This window comes from Taudactylus pleione, unplaced genomic scaffold (genome assembly GCF_031769625.1).
Source record: "Taudactylus pleione unplaced genomic scaffold, aTauple2 ptg000744l, whole genome shotgun sequence".
In the NCBI taxonomy this organism is placed as follows: Eukaryota; Metazoa; Chordata; class Amphibia; order Anura; family Myobatrachidae; genus Taudactylus; species Taudactylus pleione.
Window position 1 is genome coordinate 286,806 of NW_028285146.1, and position 22,148 is coordinate 308,953.

At 53.0% G+C, this 22,148-nt stretch overlaps 1 protein-coding gene across 4 annotated transcripts; it reads left to right on the forward strand.

Moving 5' to 3' along the window:
* The first annotated feature begins 1,645 nt into the window (after window positions 1-1,645).
* LOC148477127 (uncharacterized) lies at window positions 1,646-13,990 on the forward strand. Of its 4 annotated transcripts, XM_088457196.1 has the most exons (9): window positions 1,646-2,808; window positions 6,832-6,961; window positions 8,262-8,333; window positions 9,702-9,773; window positions 10,287-10,380; window positions 10,544-10,650; window positions 12,851-13,075; window positions 13,504-13,698; window positions 13,902-13,990. In XM_088457196.1, exons 1-9 carry the CDS (start codon window positions 1,646-1,648, stop codon window positions 13,938-13,940), a joined length of 2,097 nt encoding a protein of 698 aa, XP_088313322.1. In that variant the 3' UTR covers window positions 13,941-13,990. The 4 variants fall into 4 exon arrangements, with proteins under 4 accessions (XP_088313322.1, XP_088313323.1, XP_088313324.1 ...); XM_088457197.1 differs by lacking the exon at window positions 9,702-9,773; XM_088457198.1 differs by lacking the exon at window positions 8,262-8,333.
* Window positions 13,991-22,148: the final 8,158 nt, after the last annotated feature.

Genomic DNA, 22,148 nt, shown 5'->3' on the forward strand with positions numbered 1-22,148 from the left:
AACGTTTGTGTTACAGACCTGCTCTATAAATCGTGGATTTAGGAAGCTGGAGCAAAGGGAAGCTCCGTTCACCATTTAGTTATTCTTTGGGAGGTCTTTTGACTGTTCAGTAAGTAAAGGAGCCTATCCATTACCCGACTTTGTCAACAATCCGACCAAAACCAGGATGTTTTGGTCGCATTGTTTACGAAGTCGGGTAACGGGTAGCCGGCAAGGACCAGCGATGCGCGTGCACGCTGGGTTCTTGAAGACCCAGACTGTCTACTGAACATGCCCGTCAACCTGACGACGCTTGTCAGGTTCAGCATGTTCAGAGATAGGAGGTCGGGCTCCTTCAATGGATGACTTTCGGTGCGGGCACCGCACCTCGGCGACCTGAAGGTCTGAACGCTAGACGTTCAGACTTTCAGGTCGCCTAATGGATAGGCACCTTAAGATTTCTCCAGATGCCTCTTACACTGTGTTTCCTGGTAGGTGCTTTGCTGCAGTTATTGATTAGATGACGATATTTAAAAAAAAAACAAAGTATAAATTTGTAATTGTCCTTTGGAACAACTCCTCTTCACGTCTTCTGTTAGCCCTGAGACGGAGCCAGTAGAGGCCCTGCTATATGCTCTATGGTTGTGTAACTCTTGGTGCCATCACACCTTTTAGTCCTGGTCAACAACGGGTCACTTTTCAGTGTCTTCAGCCGTAGTAGAGGTTTCATTCTTCATCCCATGTGTCAGGGAGGAGGTGGCAGGGGTCGGTTCCACCTCTCCTGGGTGCCTTCTGCTTATTATTGCAGTGGGAGCTGGAACCTTCTTCAGTTTGCCCCGCTAGAGCACTCCCTCCCTGTTCTCCAGATCATTGCATGCAAAGCTAGATGTGGTTTTACCAGAGAAGACACGTAGGATCGCCCGGGAGGGTCTATAAACGGTAGGGTGCTCCTGACATACCATGTGACTGGTTAGAACCTGGTGCTGTGAGCTTGTCCCTTTCTTGGCTCATAACAAATTGAACTAAACTTGTTTTGGAGTAATTTAACTATTTCTCTGGAATATCTACCATCCAAAAACATAATCTTACAAGTCCCGGAACCTGGTAGTTATGCCAAATCCTTGGGCTATTTTACATTTTTCTTAAACCATTAATTGGATAAAGCAGATAACGGTGGGTGGAATGATGAGTCTTCACTGTATGGGGAGCTTTCTCCTCCAAAAAATGTTGACCAACCAAAGAGTAGTGTGTACAGGGTACAAATAGCTTTACTGGGCATCACGGTTACTGCCAGCTCCCAACCTGTGCCCATGTACTCCTCATCTATGCCTCATACAGGAATGGACCATGCCGCTCAGGTGGGTGACTAGCGTGCTGGTCACTCCACTTGCTGCACCCTATCCCAGGGCAAAGTTGGGGAAGAGAGAATTAATTGTAAGAGGTGTTTTTGGTGCCTTAATTACAGTTCTGAGGTCCCCTTAGTAATTGTCTGTCCTGAGGGTGCTGCTCCCTGGGACTTCCTAGGCCTCACCAACAAACCATGGTTCTATAGACAAATGCTAGTATGAATCTGACTGTGTCTTCTTTGGTAAATACACTGCTCTCATGTCTTGTTTGAAAAGCGTTATAGCTCTTGTTGTGTTTTTTTTACTGCTGGATGGTGAAGATGAGGACCAGGAAACATCAGAGCCCAGTGGAGTCCAGCTGGGTGGAGAAACTAAAGTGCGAGGACAGTGGAAGCCTTGGTTGCGAGACCCAGGTAACCCCGGCCATGATGGGCTTGGAGGCAGCGAATGGTGTCGGCCAGTCCGAATTCACCGATGGCCACCCGAATGTTGAACAGAGAAAATTGAACGGTAAAAAACAGAAGAGGAGACGAAGGTCCCCCAAAAACAAATCTCCGCTGCCGATTGTGGACAGCGCTCTGGTGGGTCTAATGATGGACACTGTCTGGCTTGATAAGTGCGTCTTTGATGAAGCAGAATGTTCCTATCATGTCAGACTTGCGGCACAGCAGGCCAAGGCCCCGGAGACCTGTCCCCTAATGAAGGGAACGGTGAGTAGGAAGCAGGAAGTTATGGGAGAAACCTCGAGGAAAGCCGATACGGAGAACTGTTGCCACAAGGTTGTAACGGCTTGTCATCATGTACATAATGGCGTCTGGATCAACAAGTTTAACTTTGACGATGCCGAGTGCCAGTTTGCCGTGCAGTTCGTCTCTCCATTGGCCCCACGGGCACTTGACCTTAACCTTGCTTCTCTGGAGATCGGTACCCCTAGATCCGTGCAGAGGACGCCCGACGAAGGGTATGCAAGTGCCACGCCTACCCCAGCCGCCCAGGATCTGCTGACATTGCCTGCGGCGGCGTCGGACCCAACTGTGAATGGCAAGCCGCACTGGGCAGGCCTGCGCGATCTCGTCTCGGAAGTCTGGCTGGAGAAGTCCTCCTATGACCAGGCTGAGAGACAGTTCTATGAGCACATTGCTAACAGACAGTCTGCCCCGCAGGCTGAACCCAACCTCAGCTGGAGCCTGAACGCCAGGAAAAAGAGCAAGCGAGACAAATGGAACCGCAAATACGCAACAAGGCAGCTGCCTGCCAGGAAGAAGCTGTCCAGCATTCCGGAGGAGACTGCCAACGCGCTGTATTACCCTGCGTACTTTCTCCACGCGGACAGCGAGACCGTGTGGCTGGATAAGGCGGCTTACGATAAAGCTGAAGCCTGTTTCTATGCGGCTCGAGGCCATCACATACCGTGCGCTGCTAAATCCAACCAGTCGTCTGTCGCCAAACTCCACAGGCCGGTGAAGTCCAGGCAGTGTGACAAGTAGGAACCCATTCTTACCCTAAGTGTATCTGGTTAATTGCTCTGCTGGCGCGGGGCTTATTTGTGTAACCCGCATAGGATCCATTGCACACAGGGATCATTGGCAGCTCTGTGTGCAGAGGGTAATTAGCTGACTGGTGTTGGGTTATGGGACCAGCTGGCCATTATTTTGGAAGGGTGATCAGTAGTTACTTTTGTCCTTGGTTTATTTTGGTCGTGGTGTAGGAGGCGATGGGGGGGCTTAAGTCCTGTAGTCAATTTGATGTTTTGAATGTCCATAGGGACTAAACCAGCAGAAACCGTTCCACCCTGATCTGTATGTCTCCCCCCCCCCCCCCCCCCCCCCTCCCAGAGTTCGTTAATACTTTGTTGGGAGTAAGACGCCGCAGACTGGGGATGGTTCTGAGTATGTGATGGTTTGTAAGAGTCACCGCAGATGGCCCCTAAATTAGATGGTGCTTCCGGTAAGGCGACTAGCACTAGCTAGGGGTGAATTTAAGCTCTATAGCTGGGGATGGGGCATCCGATCACATGGTGACATGTCTCCCGTGTTACCGACATCCCGGCACATGAGTTATTAATGATGCAGAGAGTACGTGTAAGGGGGCGTCTAGGTGCAGGTAGCTAGTGTTATGAGTTAGTCCATTATTCCTGAGCTGGCTGAGATACAGAGCCTGTGATATGCTAGGTCAGTGGTTCTCAAACTCCACACAGGTCATGTTTTCCAGGTCACCCAGCAGGAGCACAGGTGTATTCATTACTCACTGACACATTTTAAAAAGCTCCACAGGTGGAGCTACTGATTTCACGTGTGATTCTGTGAGGAGACCTGGAAAACATGCACTGTTTGGGGTCCTGAGGACCGAGTTTGAGAACCTGTGTGCTAGATAAAAGCCTGTAGTGTGGCTGCCTCATGGTAAGGGGGCTGTATTTGATGTGTAAAGTCTCTTACAATCATATACTTTGCATGTGGAACATTTTTGGTCTCAACATGTAAGATGTGTGGATCTGCTGTATAATATAAGTGTGGATGCATCATAAACCAGTAGTGTCATTAACCCATTAGTGTTTTTTTTTTTTTATTGTGCTAAAATATTTTCCTTTCTCACCCCTGGTGCATGTAACTCTGTATTTTTTCTTTCCCTTTTGTTTTTCTTAAGTAAAGGAATACAGCTATTCTTCTTCATAGGAATGTAGACTGAGCGCTCAGTACAGTTGCCTTTGTTTCCCTTCTTGTTCCCTTTATTTCCTTACACAGCTCCCCTGTCAGTCACACATACAGTCAGGTGCATAAATATTGGGACATTGACAGAATTTTCATATTTTGGCCTCTATTCACCACCACAATGATTTGGAAATGAAACAAACAAGATGTGCTTTACCTGCAGACTTTCAGATTTAATTTGAGGGTAATTACATCCAAATCAGGTGAACGGTGTAGGAATTACAACGGTTTCTATATGTGCCTCCCACTGTTTAAAGGGGCCAAAAGTAATGGGACAAACTAAACAATCCTAAATCTAACTTTCACTTTTTAATACTTTGTTGCAAATCCTTTGCAGGCAATTACAGCCTGAAGTCTGGAGCGCATAGACATCACCAGACGCTGGGTTTCATCCCCGGTGATGCTCTGCCAGGCCTCTACTGCAAATGTCTTCAGTTCCTGCTTGTTCTTGGGTCATTTTCCCGCTCATTTCAAAGCCATTGTGGTGGTGAATAGAGGCCAAAATATGAAAATTCTGTCAATGTCCCAATATTTATGCACCTGACTGTAGATGTACAATAGATTGGGGTGGGTGGCTCAGTATGACCTCACTGGGAAGTGGTCGGGAATGTAGAGGACGTTTGCAGTAGGTGGATAATACGATTGCACATAACTATACCTGTCCTGTGTTTATATTGTGTGCAGCAGGTTACATGCCCAATAATGCATAGACCTGTTCTATAGTGGGTGTAACTCTGTGCCAGATATCTATACTCTGCAATAGGTTTCTGGTGCCATGTGTGACAACTAGCTCCCTGGTTCACCGGTTCCCTTAATGCAAAGCTTAGGTCAGACCTGCTGTTATTAGTAGTAAGTTGTCTATTAGCCAAGAAGCTTTATGGTGTGGTTCTAGCTTATTATACATGCTGTGGTAACTAGGCGGTCTGTCACATTATACTGTTGGCTTCTATCGCACATTATTCCTCCCATATGGCGGCAGCAGGGGGGACGCACCAAATTATTCCTCCCATATGGCGGCAGCAGGGGGGACGCACCAAATTATTCCTCCCCTATGGCAGCAGCAGGGGGGACGCACCTAATTATTCCTCCCATATGGCGGCAGCAGGGGGGACGCACCTAATTATCCTCCCATATGGCGGCAGCAGGGGGGACGCACCTAATTATTCCTCCCATATGGAGGCAGCAGGGGGGACGCACCTAATTATTCCTCCCATATGGCGGCAGCAGGGGGGACGCACCTAATTATCCTCCCATATGGAGGCAGCAGGGGGGACGCACCTAATTATTCCTCCCATATGGCGGCAGCAGGGGGGACGCACCAAATTATTCCTCCCATATGGAGGCAGCAGGGGGGACGCACCTAATTATTCCTCCCATATGGCGGCAGCAGGGGGGACGCACCTAATTATTCCTCCCATATGGCGGCAGCAGGGGGGACGCACCAAATTATTCCTCCCATATGGCGGCAGCAGGGGGGACGCACCTAATTATCCCTCCCATATGGCGGCAGCAGGGGGGACGCACCTAATTATTCCTCCCATATGGCGGCAGCAGGGGGGACGCACCTAATTATCCCTCCCATATGGCGGCAGCAGGGTGGACGCACCTAATTATCCCTCCCATATGGCGGCAGCAGGGTGGACGCACCTAATTATTCCTCCCATATGGCGGCAGCAGGGGGGACGCACCTAATTATTCCTCCCATATGGCGGCAGCAGTGGGGACGCACCTAATTATCCTCCCATATGGAGGCAGCAGGGGGGACGCACCTAATTATTCCTCCCATATGGAGGCAGCAGGGGGGACGCACCTAATTATTCCTCCCATATGGCGGGCAGCAGTGGGGACGCACCTAATTATTCCTCCCATATGGCGGCAGCAGTGAGGACGCACCTAATTATCCTCCCATATGGAGGCAGCAGGGGGGACGCACCAAATTATTCCTCCCATATGGCGGCAGCAGGGAGGACGCACCTAATTATCCTCCCATATGGCGGCAGCAGGGGGGACGCACCTAATTATTCCTCCCATATGGCGGCAGCAGGGGGGACGCACCTAATTATTCCTCCCATATGGCGGCAGCAGGGGGGACGCACCTAATTATCCCTCCCATATGGTGGGCAGCAGGGGGGGACGCACCTAATAATCCCTCCCATATGGCGGCAGCAGGGGGGACGCACCTAATTATCCCTCCCATATGGCGGGCAGCAGGGGGGGAAGCTTCTCAGGGGCTGAAATCTTGGCATTTTTTATTAAGTGCGATGCTGAATAGCGCTGAGAATGAGTGCCCAGCGCTATGCAGTTACCCCCGTTGCGCCATGCCCTTAATTGGCGTTTACGGCGCCTGATGCTGGGTGTTTAATAACGGTAAACTGCTTTCTCCCGTCTCAAGTGCCCGCCGCGATGCTGTATGGTGCGAGCAGAAATCCTCTAATCGCGGGTTTAACAGCGCGGCCAATTGAACAGCTCCGGTAACTCATTCCCAGTGTTACTTAACATCGCATCGAATTGAATTGCCCCGATAGACTCTTGTGTTGTCTCCTAAGAGAATCGGAAACACTTGATACATCTGCTGACATTGTATATAGTGCTCTTGGACAAGTAATATGAATATTACAGATGCATTATAAAACCAGGATGAGTTGACTTCAGATAATGTAACCAGGAACTGGCAGTCTGTAGTTTATTTCTTGATGGCCGTTACATAAATCTGGGAGTGGCGGGAGGGGGGAGGCTGCAGGATTATATGGGTCCATCTCCGAATGCAGCGTGTAATGTAAAACTCTGGTCTGTTCCAGAAAGATGGCGGCTTCCATCCTGAGCACGGAGAACATCTGGTTGGACAAATATAAGTACGATGATGCGGAGAGGCAGTTTTATGAGCACCTCAGTGGGGCATCTCAGCAGAACGCACACGGCCTGCCGCAGGTGAGTATCCCGGCTGTACGCCGCAGCTGACTAACCCTACTGCTCCTCACTTCTGTCCTGCCTCTATGTACTGACTGACGCTGCTTACAGACTGGATAAGACACAGTAATGCTGCTGGGGCCTATTCACATCTGATTTCTCTTCACTGAGCGTGAATGAGCTCTAACGTGCATTAAAGGAGACTATTGCGGCAGAGATTGTGCAGCGCTCGGTGACGCCCCTGCTGTCTCTAGCAGCCGGTATCCGCATTGCTGTGACTCTATCTCCATTTGCTGATTCAATGAGTATTTATGCATAATACTAACCTCTGCGTCTTCTGTATAAGGGTCTAGATGAGTCTGGCCCAGGAAGACCCCTGTATTCTCTCATGCTCCTGTATATATGCTTTCTGTGGGGCTGGCGATTGCTTGTCTTGCATCTGCCTGGTTCTCTCTCTCTCGCTCGCCATACTTGGCCACCTCTGAGGCTGCGTCACTGTACGGATGGAGGAGCATGTCCCATAAGATGCTCCTCAGTTAGGGAAGCATTTGGTTACATCCATGTGACGAGAAGTCTTATTCCACACAGCCCCTGAGCAATGAAAGTTCTATATTCAGCAAGCGAATGGCTCTCTGCCTGTCTGCCCATCACTCCATTCATTAACTGCAGGATACAATGTCCGTACTGGACTCTCGGGCCAACAAGTCACTGACCAGTAAATACTAAGTTGTTGGACCCGGCTCTGACCGTATGTATATTTCTTTTGAAGCCTCCTTAGAGGACCATGTTTCCAAAGTTTGGAGCCTCAGGAAAATGAAAGGCTATTTCCACCTTTATACACTCCACCTTCTTACCTGGATAATGGGACCCCTCCCGCAGAACCCCTCCCAGCTCTACTGCTGTGGTCTGATTTTGGGTCTCCCCAAAGTGCTGTAGGCAGAAGTAGGCCGCAGTCGAGCCCTGGGGGTCAGTTTGTCGCCTCTCTGGCACCGGTAGTATTTCCTTCAGACCTCGAACGTCTTTATCCGATGCAACAAAAAATTAGACTGGGCCTGTTCAGAGCAAGATAAAGAGGGGAACCCCGATAATTCAGGTAAAGGGCAATCTCTGCTATAAAGGTGGAACTGGACTTGACGGCTGTGTTCGGGCCAGGAGACGCGTTTATTACTGTCCTCTATAAGATTGCATCTTGTTTCACCCCAATCAGCTTTACATCATTCCATCAGGCTATCGATCAAGCCTTTGCGCTAACTCATTCCTCCTCTTTTACCTCCTGGTAACATGTACAATGTGTGTGTGGTTCTTTGTGCACCGGCTACAGGAGGACGGAGCAAGCACAATCCTCAGGGACATTGCCAGAGCCAGGGAGAATATCCAGAAATCGCTGGCCGGAGTGAGTACCAGACCGCTGTCTCACCAGCAGGCGGTGCTGCCGTGCCCTAACCGAGTGTGTCCTCCCCACATAACCCCCCATCCGACTGTGCTGCCGTGCCCTAACCGAGTGTGTCCTCCCCACATAACCCCCCATCCGGCTGTGCTGCCATGCCCTAACCGAGTGTGTCCTCCCCACATAACCCCCCATCCGGCTGTGCTGCCATTCTCTAACCTGTATGTGTCTCATCCACCAGATCTGGCTGAGCTGCTGCATCCTAACCCCTTGTGTGTCCTGCAGCGGGTATCTCGCGCTTCTGCCTCTGGTTGTGTGTCCTAATCGCCTAGGTCTTCCATGTCCGATCTGTGTCTCGCCTAATTCCATATAGTGCCTCCATAGTCCTGATCTGAAGTCTCACCCCAGGTCGTCTGTGTGTGGGGGTCGTCTGTGTGTGTGTGTGTGGGGGTCGTCTGTGTGTGTGTGGGGGTCTCTGTGTGTCTGTCTGTGTCTGTCTTGCAGATAACTGAATGCATCACATTTGTGACTGAAGGGATTTGCATGTGCAGTGCTTTCTAGGGAAATAGATTTTGAGCAGTTCTAAAATTCTGCAGCATCAAAACTAGGTTAAGTATGCTAATTAGCCTCCAAGGGGGCGGGGCCCAACGGCGGTCAGCGCGCTGCGCAAACAGCCAGGACATGCAGTGCACATTCTCCATTTAAATGGCCCTTCCGAATGGCTTTAAAGTTACAACTAAAGCTAGGCATGCAGTACATTGAAAAGGTTTTTTAGAACATTTTTAATATTCCACCCCCCCCCCCCCCCACCCAAATCAATTTAGGAGAATGACAAAGTTTCGCTGGTTTACGCCACATTCGCCACCATCATTGCAGCAGGGACTCTCTGACCCGATCATTAATAGAAGCCCCTCCTGCAGTGCGGTAGTGTCCAGGTACCTGTTTTATGTATTTCCAACGTTTCCCGTGTTTGTGGCGATTTTCCCTCATTTTATACGCATAGATTTTCCTCTGTGCTCTGTTGCACTGCGATTTGTGTTCAGCGATATTACTGAAATGTGACTGGTTTACCCACGACCCAGCGATCCAGACGGGAGTCTTTATGCCGAAGCGCGGGTCAGCAGCGTCCTGTCTGAGCGCGGTAAGGGTGCAGTCGGGCACCACAAAGTGTAATCCCCCCAGCACTGGGCGTCACATTCATCCCCCTGCTCCCCGGCCTTGCTGCGTGTGTTACCATGTGTGATGCCTCCGGGTTATTGCGCTGTATGTGATAACGTTTCTATTAACCCAATCTTCTGCATGAGGCCTTGTTCTTCCTCCCCTGCGCCCCCGGTTTCTTGCTCACCTCTCATGAAACATTTCTCCCCTTTCTAGCTCAGGACAGTCCTCCATAGTCCAAAGGAAGCCCCGGGCAGCCCTCCCCAGAGCCACTCAGGGCCCCGTACTGTAAGTCTACACTGAGATGCGCCCGTCCGTGTACACAGCTGGGTTTATCTATGTAAAGGTCAGAGTTACGTTTTGTATGGAGTCTGACACAAGCACCGAGGGAGATGTACAATTATATTAGTTATATTAGTCCAGGCGGCTGCAGCTCCTGTCTGTCCCGTTCATCCATAAACTACAGAGTCCACACTCCGCATGTTAATAGACTTAGAGGCCTGCGCTGCTGTTCTGCGGGTGAGCAGCGTAATGCCGGAGCTGTCTGGCGCCTCAGGCTGTGCTGCCAGCTGACTTACTCATTCCTGTGCCCAGCACTTTGCTCTCTGCACCCCCTCCCCTGCAGGGAATGCTTAGCTTTGGTATCTGAGGGGTGTAACAGTCTAATATAGTGGCGGAACCATTTCCAGCATTCTGTCTTCACTGGGCGAGAGTCAGGCTGGCGCCTCTGCAGCTTTTACCAGCTCTTTTCGTTGGCGTCTTGTACTCCTCCTGCTTTTAAATCTCTGTTGCATTTTGCAGAGCACGGCCGCTGCGCCCACCAACAGCGAGGACAACGGCGAGCTGCTGTCACGGGTCTCCAGCCTAGAACGCGAGAACCAGAGCCTGCACAAAGGTATCACAGATGTCTGGGGATCATATGTATAATCCGCACACGTCTGCAGACTTGTAGGAATGTCCCCTGCAGGCGCATTAATGATGTGCATTTCCGTTAGCACCGTTCATGTATTTATTACCTGGAGACCTTCTGTACTAATTGCTTTATCTGCTTGGTCTAGTGGTGACGGATCTGCAGCTGGCCATCTCCAAGCTGGAAAGCAGAATAGTTACACTTGAAAAATCTTCTACCTCAGAAGTGTTGGTCCCTGAGCCTTATGTGTGCAAGGTATTCTGTCTGGCGGTGTAGATGGTGGCTGTAATTATAGTGGGAGTACTGGTATAGATGGGAATGGCTTCTTCTGGGCAGGATGGTAAGAGGTGCTGTGTAATGTATGGTAGAGCTGGGTCTCTGTGCAGCGATACATTTCCAGAAGTGTCCCTGAGGAAGATTATGCTGAGATGCTACTTTGTAAACATTGGCGTCTGAACGGGGGGGGGCCAAGGGGTTGGCCCGCCAACCCCCCCCAAACATTTGAGATGGTCTTGGGCTGTGCATTATAACAATAGGCTGCACAGCACGGAGGAGGAGGAGGTGTATATTGTGCGGTCTCTGTGCAGTGCAGCCTATTACTATGTGTACAGCCCCTGCCTACGCCTCCCTGATGGACCCGCCCTCCTCCTCTTTCCTCCCTGATGGACCCGCCCTCCTCCTCTTTCCTCCCTGATGGACCCGCCCTCCTCTTTCCTCCCTGATGGACCCGCCCTCCTCCTCTTTCCTCCCTGATGGACCCGCCCTCCTCCTCCTCTTTCCCCCCCCTGGTCCCGCCGCCCTCCTCCTCCTCTTTCCCCTCCTCTTTTCCCCCCCCTGGTCCCGCCGCCCTCCTCCTCCTCTTTCCCCTCCTCTTCCCCCCCCCCCTGGTCCCGCCGCCCTCCTCCTCCTCCTCTTTCCCCTCCTCTTTCCCCCCCCCCCCCTGGTCCCGCCGCCCTCCTCCTCCTCCTCTTTCCCCTCCTCTTTCCCCCCCCCCCCCCTGGTCCCGCCGCCCTCCTCCTCCTCCTCCTCTTTCCCCTCCTCTTTCCCCCCCCCCCCTGGTCCCGCCGCCCTCCTCCTCCTCCTCCTCCTCTTTCCCCTCCTCTTTCCCCCCCCCCCTGGTCCCGCCGCCCTCCTCCTCCTCTTTCGCCTCCTCTTCCCCCCCCCCCTGGTCCCGCCTCCTCTTTCCCCCCCCCTGGTCCCGCCGCCCTCCTCCTCCTCCTCCTCTTTCCCCTCCTCTTTCCCCCCCCCCCCTGGTCCCGCCTCCTCTTTCCCCCCCGGTCCCGCCGCCCTCCTCCTCCTCCTCTTTCCCCTCCTCTTCCCCTCCCCCCCCCCGGTCCCGCCTCCTCCTCCTCCTCCTCTTTCCCCTCCTGGTCCCTCCTCCTCCTCTTTCCCCTCCTCTTCCCCTCCCCCCCCCTGGTCCCGCCTCCTCCTCTTTCCCCTCCTCTTTCTCCCCCCCCCCCCCTGGTCCCGCCTCCTCCTCTTTCCCCTCCTCTTTCCCCCCCCCCCTGGTCCCTCCTCTTTCCCCTCCTCTTTCCCCCCCCCTGGTCCCGCCTCCTCCTCTTTCCCCTCCTCTTTCCCCTCCTCTTTCCCCCCCCCCTGGTCCCGCCTCCTCCTCTTTCCCCTCCTCTTCCCCCCCCCTGGTCCCTCCTCCTCTTTCCCCCCCCCCTGGTCCCTCCTCCTCTTTTCCCCCCCCCCCCCTGGTCCCTCCTCCTCTTTCCCCCCCCCCCCCCTGGTCCCTCCTCCTCTTTCCCCCTGCCCCCCCTGGTCCCTCCTCCTCTTTCCCCCTGCCCCCCCTGGTCCCTCCTCCTCTTTCCCCCTGCCCCCCCTGGTCCCTCCTCCTCTTTCCCCCTGCCCCCCCTGGTCCCTCCTCCTCTTTCCCCCTGCCCCCCCTGGTCCCTCCTCCTCTTTCCCCCCCCCCTGGTCCCTCCTCCTCTTTCCCCCCCCCCCTGGTCCCTCCTCCTCTTTCCCCCCCCCTGGTCCCTCCTCCTCCTCCTCTTTCCCCCCCCCCTGGTCCCTCCTCCTCCTCCTCTTTCCCCTCCTCTTTCCCCCCCCCCGGTCCCGCCGCCCTGTGCTGCCGACCAGCAACAGGAAAGTTTGAGGCAGATGTGGGGCGCTAAAATGAAGTAATCTCTTGCTCCCCCTCCAGCATAGTCATTGTGACCTGGTTGTAAATTAGTGACTGATTAGCAGTAGAAATGATTTGGCGCCATAAAGTGACTGTATGGGGAGGATTTATTGCTGGGTAGAGACTATAGTCTGCAGTGTGCCAGCTGTGGTCAGGTGCCCCAGCTCCTGTGTATTCAGGGATATATCAATACAGAAGGTACAAATGCAGCAAGAAAAGTGTGCAGGAATAATGATGAAAATAAGGAACAAGAGCTGACTCTTTATTGTCTTTCCCAGCATTGAGTCCGGTGAAGGTGACCTAATTGTGTTTGTGTTCTCCCATCTCCAGTTTCCAGCCCGTGCGCCAGCCCCTGCCTGCCCTGCAGAGACTTTAGTAGTGAAGGTGGAAGAGGAGGAGGATGACGACGATGACATTGATTTATTTGGGAGTGATGAAGAGGAAGAGGAGAGTGCTGCCAAGATCAAAGAGGAACGGATACGTCAGTACGCAGAGAAAAAATCCAAGAAACCCGGACTGATCGCCAAGTCCTCCATCTTGCTGGATGTGAAACCGGTGAGACCCCTGGATGTGCACGTTTGTGTTCCAAGGCAGAGCTCCAGTAAGCGGGAGCCCCCTAAGGGTTAAAGATGAATGGTGCAAAAATGCAATGTCTGTATGCAGGTGCCCCCAGGAGAAGGCCCGGGGGGGGGGGGGGGGAAGACAGAAATCCAGCAATCTAAGAAGTTTTACAAAAGGCCTCAGATTTCCTGCTATAACCATAAAGCAGACTGTGGTCCCTGTCTGTTGGTAAAATCTCCCGTCGCCCACTACAAATGTGGTGCCTGCAGTGCGCCCCCTTTGGGACTGCTGTGCCGTCTCCTAACCAGAACGCTGCTATATACAGTGCTTTGGATATGTCTTTGTAGTTTGAGGCTTTCGTCCTCTCCCCAGCGTAGAATTGTTGTAAGCGGGCAGAAATAACCCAGCTGTGGTGTTTGCAGTGGGATGACGAGACGGACATGGCGAAGCTGGAGGAGTGCGTGCGCACCGTACAGATGGACGGGCTGCTGTGGGGCTCCTCGAAGCTGGTACCGGTGGGTTACGGCATCAAAAAGCTGCAGATCCAGTGCGTGGTGGAGGACGACAAGGTCGGCACAGACACGTTGGAGGAAGAGATCACAAAGTTCGAGGACTACGTAAGTTGTGTGCGATGGCGATGTTGTGCTGCGTCACTTGTCTCGCTATACTCTGAAATCAGCGAGATGGAACAAAGACTGCAGCCGGTGCGGCCATGAACAGATCCAGAACCATACACAATATACAGCTCATCTTTCTGTTCGCAGCGAAGCTGCTGATTGGCCGGGTCCTTGTCTAACCTTGTCCTCTGCATTGTTTCCAGGTCCAGAGTGTGGACATCGCTGCTTTCAACAAGATCTAAGACTGGACATGGAGACTGGACTGTTAATAAAGAGCAGAGTGAAACCTTTACATCTGGTGTCTGCATTATTGAATCACTGTTATCTTTTTGCAATAATATTACTTGGTGCCCAGGTGCTGGCAAATCACTGGCCTATAAATGAAGTCCAGGGAAGGTGCAGGTAGTGTATGACAGTGACACCTGCAGGCTCTTAGGCTGTACTGCACTCAATCACAACTTTTTTTTTTTTTTAATCTATTGTTTTAGTCAATTAAAACACCTGTGCTCCAGCTAGATGATCTGGAAAACATGCACTGTTTGAGTTCAATGAAGACCAGGTGTGAGAAGTGCTGGTACAGGGATTAAAACTTAAGAAAAATCTTGATATATAACAATATGCAGTATTGATGTGGATCTGACCAGGTCTCTAGTATCTGTGTTGTACACAAGGGCCCATCTCATTTTATTGATCGGATGTGGTGCTGGCTCCTTGGTGAGAGCACACCTAAACACTGCCCTGTCTCAGCCTGCGCTGCTGCAGCTCATAGTATAGGGCCGTGCCACGTCATGCACAAGAGACCCCCTCCCCCGGGAGCAGCTGGGGCACGTGATTTGCTACCATTATACTATTTATATGGCGCCACAAGTGTTCCGCAGCGCCTTACACAGCACATACACAAATAATTTGACAAGTGACTTACAGGACCAGGACATGGATAATATACATTGCTACATTAGTGACCATAACACTTAGATATGTAACAGCGTAAGCAGCCAAGTGTTAGGTGCCCTGGTGGGGGGTAAGAAGTAGATGAAAGTAAAGTAAGGAGAAGCACAAGAGGGTAGAGGGCCCTGCTCATAGGAGCTTACATTCTAAAGGGGAGGGGCAGACAGGGGTGACACAGATGGGGTAAACGGATGAAGGAGCATGTAGCAGGAAGTTAGGATGGGAGCTGGAAGGCTATGATAAAGTAGTGGGTCTTGAGAGCCCGATTGTAGAGAGGAGAAGAGTCTGGGGAGAGGGAGAGATTTCCAGAGGTGGGGAGCAGCGTGGGCAAATCTTGGAGGTAGGAGTGGGAGGAAGTAATCAGTTGGCATGAGAGGTGGCATGCATCAGTTGAGTGAAGGGGGACAAGTGCCAGGCTCTAGTGTGGGGGCAGAAGGGCTGCTGTGGGGGGTGCCAGGCTCTAGTGTGGGGGCAGAAGGGCTGCTGTGAGGAGTGCCAGGCTCTAGTGTGGGGGCAGAAGGGCTGCTGTGAGCAGTGCCGGGCTCTAGTGTGGGGGCAGAAGGGCTGCTGCGGGGAGTGCCAGGCTCTAGTGTGGGGGCAGAAGGGCTGCTGTGAGGAGTGCCGGGCTCTAGTGTGGGGGCAGAAGGGCTGCTGTGAGGACTGCCAGGCTCTAGTGTAGGGGCAGAAGGGCTGTTGTGAGGAGTGCCAGGCTCTAGTGTGGGGGCAGAAGGGCTGCTGTGGAGAGTGCCAGGCTCTAGTGTGGGGGCAGAAGGGGTGCTGTGAGGAGTGCCGGGCTCTAGTGTGGGGGCAGAAGGGCTGCTGTGGAGAGTGCCAGGCTCTAGTGTGGGGGCAGAAGGGCTGCTGTGGAGAGTGCCGGGCTCTAGTGTGGGGGCAGAAGGGCTGCTGTGAGTAGTGCCAGGCTCTAGTGTGGGGGCAGAAGGGGTGCTGTGAGGAGTGCCAGGCTCTAGTGTGGGTCCGGAAGGGCTGCTGTGAGGAGTGCCGGGCTCTAGTGTGGGGGCAGAAGTACTGTGTTGCTCTGCAAGGCACCTTTGGCTAACGCAGAAGGTTTACCATACATGCAGGGGTCATATCCTGTGTTGGGTTCGTTCCCTGATCTGTGCAGATGCCGTTTCTAGCCTGGACGACTAATTGACCACAACTAGAAACTGCATCTCCTGCTCCACCAGAACCCTCCACTTAAGGTGGGTACACACCTGACTATCTCTGCAGATGATGGTCGTTCATACACACTGAACGGGCAGGTCCCGGTGGGCGGGGGATGCAGCTGCTGCTGTGTGTACGGACGATCTGCAGATATATCTGTCCATTGGCTGTGCAGCACAGCAAATGTGATTTCTACTTCAGGGTCCATAGGGGGTCCACAGGGTTGACCTTTGGGTATAGCTGGATCTGGATCCACGGGCACCACGCAGTTAAAGCTTTGCTGCTCCCAGGATGCACTTGGGTCCGTCCTCCTCTATACCCCGAGCCACAGGCACCTCAGTTTTAGTTGGTGTCCGGCCGGAGTCGGGTCACCCTGGCGCGGTGGGGCTGCATAAGCAGCCCCTAAGCTTTATTTTTTAAGAAGATAGAAGATTTTATTGTTTTACTTTTTACTCTTCAGAGCGGCAGCATCAGACTGTCCGTCTGGACGTCCATGCTGCCGCTCCTACAGCCCCGCTGGGGCTGAGACGCCGGTACTGATCCGGGGATCGCAGCGGGACCCCGGAGTCAGTGCTAGCGTGGCTCCGGGACCTCCCGCAGACTGCTGCCGGACACAAGGGGCCAGGTAAGCCGCGTAATGGGGAGTTGCTTTTTGGTCCAGACTTGGACAAAATTGTGGATACGCTGGCTAAGTCAGCCTTCCTCCCTTCGGCTTCTGCACCTACCAAGGTACGGAGCTCTGCCTTTCGGTCCTTTCGGGTTCAGGGCAAGGCAATAGGTCAGTCCTTCCCGAGGCAGTTGGCGACCAAGACTGCCGCTAAGCCCAAGAAGCAGGCTTGGAGTGCCAGGCGCCCTTCCAAGCAGGAGGATAAACCCTCTGCCTGATGGGGCGGGCCTCCCTCTGAGGGACCCCAGAGTGGGAGGCTGACTTTTTCTGTTTGCCCAGTGCTAGCACGATACCACCACGGATGCCTGGGTTCAAGAAGTGGTATCCCAGGGGTACGCCCTGTCTTTTCGCCACAGACCGCCCCGCCAGTTTTTCTGCACGAGTCCTTCTCAGGATACGACCAAGACCTTACAGATTCAGGTAGCTATAGAATCCTTGCTGAAAGCAGGGGTCATTGTTCCCGTTCCTCAATTACAACGAGGGACGGGGTACTATTCTTCTCTGTTTCTGGTGCAGAAACCCAATGGTTCTCATCGCCCTATCCTCAACTTGAAGTCTCTGAACAAATTTCTCAAGTTCAGGATGGAAACGTTACGTTCCATCATTCTGGCGATGGAACCGGGGGATTACATGGTGTCCCTGGATATCCAGGACGCCTACCTCCATGTTCCGATAGCACCTTCACACCAGAGGTATCTGAGGTTCGCTATCCTTCAACACCACTATCAGTTCCAGGCGCTACCCTTTGGTCTCTCCACGGCACCGAGGGTGTTCACGAAGATTATGGCGGTCATGGCCGCACATATTCGGAACCAGAATGTACGGCTGCTGCCGTATCTGGACGACCTCCTGTTGCTGGCGAGCTCCCCGGAGGTACTGCTTCAACATATCCACCTGACGATCGCTTGCCTGCAAGCACACGGGTGGCTGATAAATTGGAAAAAGTCCTCCCTGATTCCATCACAGCGGATAGTTCATTTGGGAGCCCTGCTGGATTCTCGTCAGCAAAGGATCTTCCTGACCCCGGAGAAGGTCTCCTCCCTGCAGCTGCGGATACACAGTTGCCGTCTGTCGGTCCATTCAGCTATGAGAGTTCTGGGCTCCATGGTGTCGACATGGTGGAATTTGCCCAGTTCCATTCCCGGCCCCTGCAGGGGCTGATTCTATTGGAATGAAACGGGTTACCTCACCGGATCCGCTCTCAGTTGCTGGGGTTGTCTCCGGACGTTCGGCAATCTTTGGCTTGGTGGCTTCAGACAGCTCATCTGGTCGAGGGGCGCCCCTTTTGGATCCCGGACTGGGTCCTGCTCACGATGGATGCCAGTCTTCGGGGTTGGGGGGCAGTGACCGGCTCGTTGTCACTTCAGGGTCGTTGGTCTGCGGAAGAAGCTCTTCTTCCCATCAACATTCTGGAACTGCGGGCAGTATACAGGGCCCTGCAGTCGTCCGGTCCCATTCTTTACGGAAGGGCGGTTCAGGTGCAGTCCGACAACGCCACCACGGTGGCATATATCAACCACCAAGGAGGAACTCTCAGTCGGGCAGCGATGTTGGAGGTGTCTCGCATCCTTGCTTGGGCGGAGTGTCACATTCCAGCTATCTCGGCAGTCTTCATTCCCGGAGTCCTCAATTGGGAGGCGGACTTCCTCAGCCGTCACGACGTGCATCCCAGGGAATGGCCGCTTCACCCAGAGGTGTTTCGGCTACTCGTGGACAGGTGGGGGCTGCCGGAGCTGGATTTGATGGCCTCCCGTCACAATCACAAGTTGCCCGTTTACGGGTCAAGGACAAGAGACGCAAGCGCCAGTCTGGTAGACACGCTGTCGGTGAAATGGACGTTTCACCAGGCGTATCTGTTTCCTCCAATATCCCTACTTCCTCGGGTTCTGCGGAAATTCAAGCAGGATGGCGGCACGCTCGTGCTAGTAGCTCCGGCGTGGCCCACACGTCCTTTGTACTCTGATCTGAGGTGCCTCTCCATCGACGCTCCGTACCTTCTCCCTCAGCGTCGGGACCTGTTGTCTCAGGGGCCCTGCCTTTACCCGGATCTGGGTCGGGTCTTTGACGGCGTGGCTCTTGAGACAGCCGTCTTGAGGTCTAGGGGTTTCTCCAGTTCGGTCATTGGTACCATGCTTAGGGCACGCAAGCCTGCTTCCGCGCGGATTTACCACAGGGTGTGGCGCACTTATTTTCAGTGGTGTGAATCCAGAAACTATGACTCTCAGGTGTTCCGGGTTTCCAGAATCTTGGAGTTCCTTCAATCGGGTTTGGACCTCTGCTTACGCCTGGCCTCTCTGAAGGTTCATGTGTCCGCTTTGTCCGTGTGGTTTCAGCGACGGATTGCTACACTACCGGATGTTCACACCTTTTTCCAGGGTGTTCTCAGAATCCAGCCTCCCTTCGTGCCTCCTGTGGCTCCTTGGAACTTGGCGGTGGTGCTACGGATCCTGCAGGGTCCTCCTTTTGAGCCTCTTAAGTCGGTGGACCTCAAGTGGCTGACGTTCAAGACCGTTTTTCTCCTGGCGATTGCTTCTGCCAGGAGGGTGTCCGAGTTGGGGGCCCTTTCTTGTCGCCCCCCTTTTCTGATTTTTCACCAGGACAGAGCGGTGCTCCGCACTCGTCCTGAATTTTTGCCCAAAGTGGTCTCAAAGTTCCACATTAATCAGGAACTTGTCATGCCAGCTTTTCAGTCACCTGATCTTTCAGCTGGTGAGTTTTCTTTAGATGTAGTCCGGGCACTTAGAATCTACAAGGACCGGACTGCTTCGGTTAGGAAGTCGGATTCATTGTTTGTCCTCTTCGGTTTTCATGAGGGGTTGGCCTGCTAACAAGCAAACGTTAGCCCGTTGGCATCGTTCAGTTATTTGTGAGGCTTATGCACAGGAAGGTTTACCTGTGCCAGCCTCTGTTAAGGCTCATTCCACTCGTTCTGTGGGTCCCTCTTGGGCTGCTAGATGTGGCGCCTCCGCTATTCAGCTGTGTAAGGCGGCCACTTGGTCTTCAATTCAAACGTTTTTGAGGTTCTATGCGTTTGACACCTTCGCCTCTCAGGATGCTTCCTTCTGGCGCCGGGTGCTCCTTTCTGCACAGGAGCGTCCCCGCCCTTAGTTGAACTGCTTTGGGACATCCCCAAGGTCAACCCTGTGGACCCCCTATGGACCCTGAAGTAGAAAACAGTAGATATGGTAAGAACTTACCTTTGTTATCTCTGTTTCTACGAAGTCCATAGGGTCCACAGGGCGCCCGCCCTGACTCACCTGGCTTCATATGGGCTGTGTGGCTGGTCACCGGCTTTCCGTCTCCCATTTCTGTGAGTAGTCTCCTCCTCCGGCCTTAGCTGCTTACCAACTGAGGTGCCTGTGGCTCGGGGGTGGGGTATAGAGGAGGACGGACCCAAGTGCATCCTGGGAGCAGCAAAGCTTTCACTGCGTGGTGCCCATGGATCCAGATCCAGCTATACCCCAAGGTCAACCCTGTGGACCCTATGGACTTCGTAGAAACAGAGATAACAAAGGTAAGTTCTTACCTTATCTCCTGTTATGTCTGTGAATGCCGACATATTGCAGGTACACACTGCCTGATGGGCAGCAGATACATTGATTGATCGGCCAATGTATCTGTCAGTGTGTACCCAGCTTTAGAAATAAATGCTCATGGCTGGGGGCGGCGTCTGCTGTCACAAGTGGGATTAGTAGTTTTATGCAGCACAACCCAAATAGCTGACTCTGAATTCCCCTTGTAGCCAGCTGCTCAGGCTGGGAACCGATCTAGTGTGTGGTGTTCACCATCATATTAATGCAGATCTCCCAGTCCTGAGGTAAGTGCCTCTAAATTCTTCAGGGTCCATAGGCTCCACAGGGAGACCTTGGAGTTTAGCTGGATCCCGAGCACCATGCATTTCAAAGCTTTGCTCCCAGGATGCACTGGAACCATCCTCAACTATACCCCAAGCCAGAGGCACCTCAGCTCTAGTTGGTGCCTGGCTGGAGTCGGGTCACTGTGACGCAGGGGGGCTGATTCGACGTCCCAAATCTGTTATTTTCACGTGGTAATGGCGGCCGCGGCACAGAAGGGGTTAACCCCCCATGCTGTGGCACCATTTTTAAACGAACAATGGGCGCTAGGCTCCATGAATTATTTGTATTAACGGCGCTAGGGCCGAGTGTTTTATGCTGTTTCTTTTTTCTGCTTCAGGGTCCATAGGGGGTCCACAGGGTTGACCTTGGGGTATAGGTTGGGAACCAAATACGGGCACCACGCAGTTAAAGCTTTTAGCTCCCAGGATGCACTGGGTCCACTCTCCCTATAACCCCACCCCCAAGCCAGAGGCACCTCAGTTTAAGTTGGTGTCCGGCCGGAGTCGGGTCACCGTTACTGCAGGGGGGCTGCTTAGCAGCCCCTAAGCTTAAAATTTATTTTAAAAGAGTTTTATTATTTTTTTACTACTCTTCAGAGCGACAGCATCAGACTGTCCAATGGACGTCTAAGCTGCCGCTCCTACACCCCGCCGACGCTGCGACGCTAGTACAGATCTGGGGATCGCAGCGGGACCCCAGAGTCTGTACTAGCCGGACTCTGGAGGAATCCCTGGGCTGCTGCCGGATCGACGGGGACAGGTAAGTCGCGTGGTCACCGCTTGCGGTGATCCACGTGTGTATGCAGCCTTATGTCTCTGGGGACAGACCGGAGGCGCTAGCGGTGGCGGCGGGTTCCCCCTCCATGGAGGCATACCCCGTGTGTCCACTAGACCACCAGGGATTATAGCGGCAGCGGGAGCCGGCATCCCGGGGGGTTAATTTGCTAGCATGGGGAGGAAGCCTTCCCTGTCTAGCGGCTCCTCCCCTCAGCTCAGCGCGCCTTTCAATACTACAGTCTGGTGTCGCTGAGCTGCTTCCTCTGCGGGCCACGCTTCTTCTGAGGTCTCCGGCGGCCATTATCTCTCGGTGGTGCTGCAGAACTCCTAGGATGACAGTGAGCCCAGTCCCCCTGCGTACCTGGCCATTTTGGGTGAGTGTACACAGCGCTATAGCCTTCCCAGACACTGAATCTGGGCAGTTGAATGTAGCGACATTGTGCAGTATATTATATGTCATGCAAATGTATGTATATATATTTTTCTGCATTGTATGTGACATATTCTAGTGCTGACTGTCTGCTTTTTCTCTCACCTGTCAGTGTATATCTATCCCTTTTCTTTACTATCTGCCCTAATACAGGTGTACCTGGGGTGGTCCTGAGACCTCACATATATATACTTGTTAATATTTGTGAGGTTTGTCACATACTGTTGCGTGCTGCACGTTGCCATATTTTAGATGGAACGGTGTGTTGCATACGCTGATAATGGGTCCCTGCAGCTAATCTTAGCGTCAGTCAGGACCGGTATGGCGCTGCTTAATATTTGCATCAAGATAGTCAAATATATCTGACCAGGAGATTGCACACGATACTGCACCCATTATTGCTATCCTGCAAGTCATAGCCTGAAGGTAGTAGTGCGGAGGATTTGACTCAGAAAGGTTTATGTATGCGGCGCCATCTGGGGCCGGGCCCCTTGCACGACCCCCTTGGGCGGTTTATTTCTCAGGATCCTTTCCTTTGCGGATCGCCGGGCGGGCCCTGTTGTCGTAACTCACTTGGGGTTACTTCACCATACTGCCCTTTGTCATCT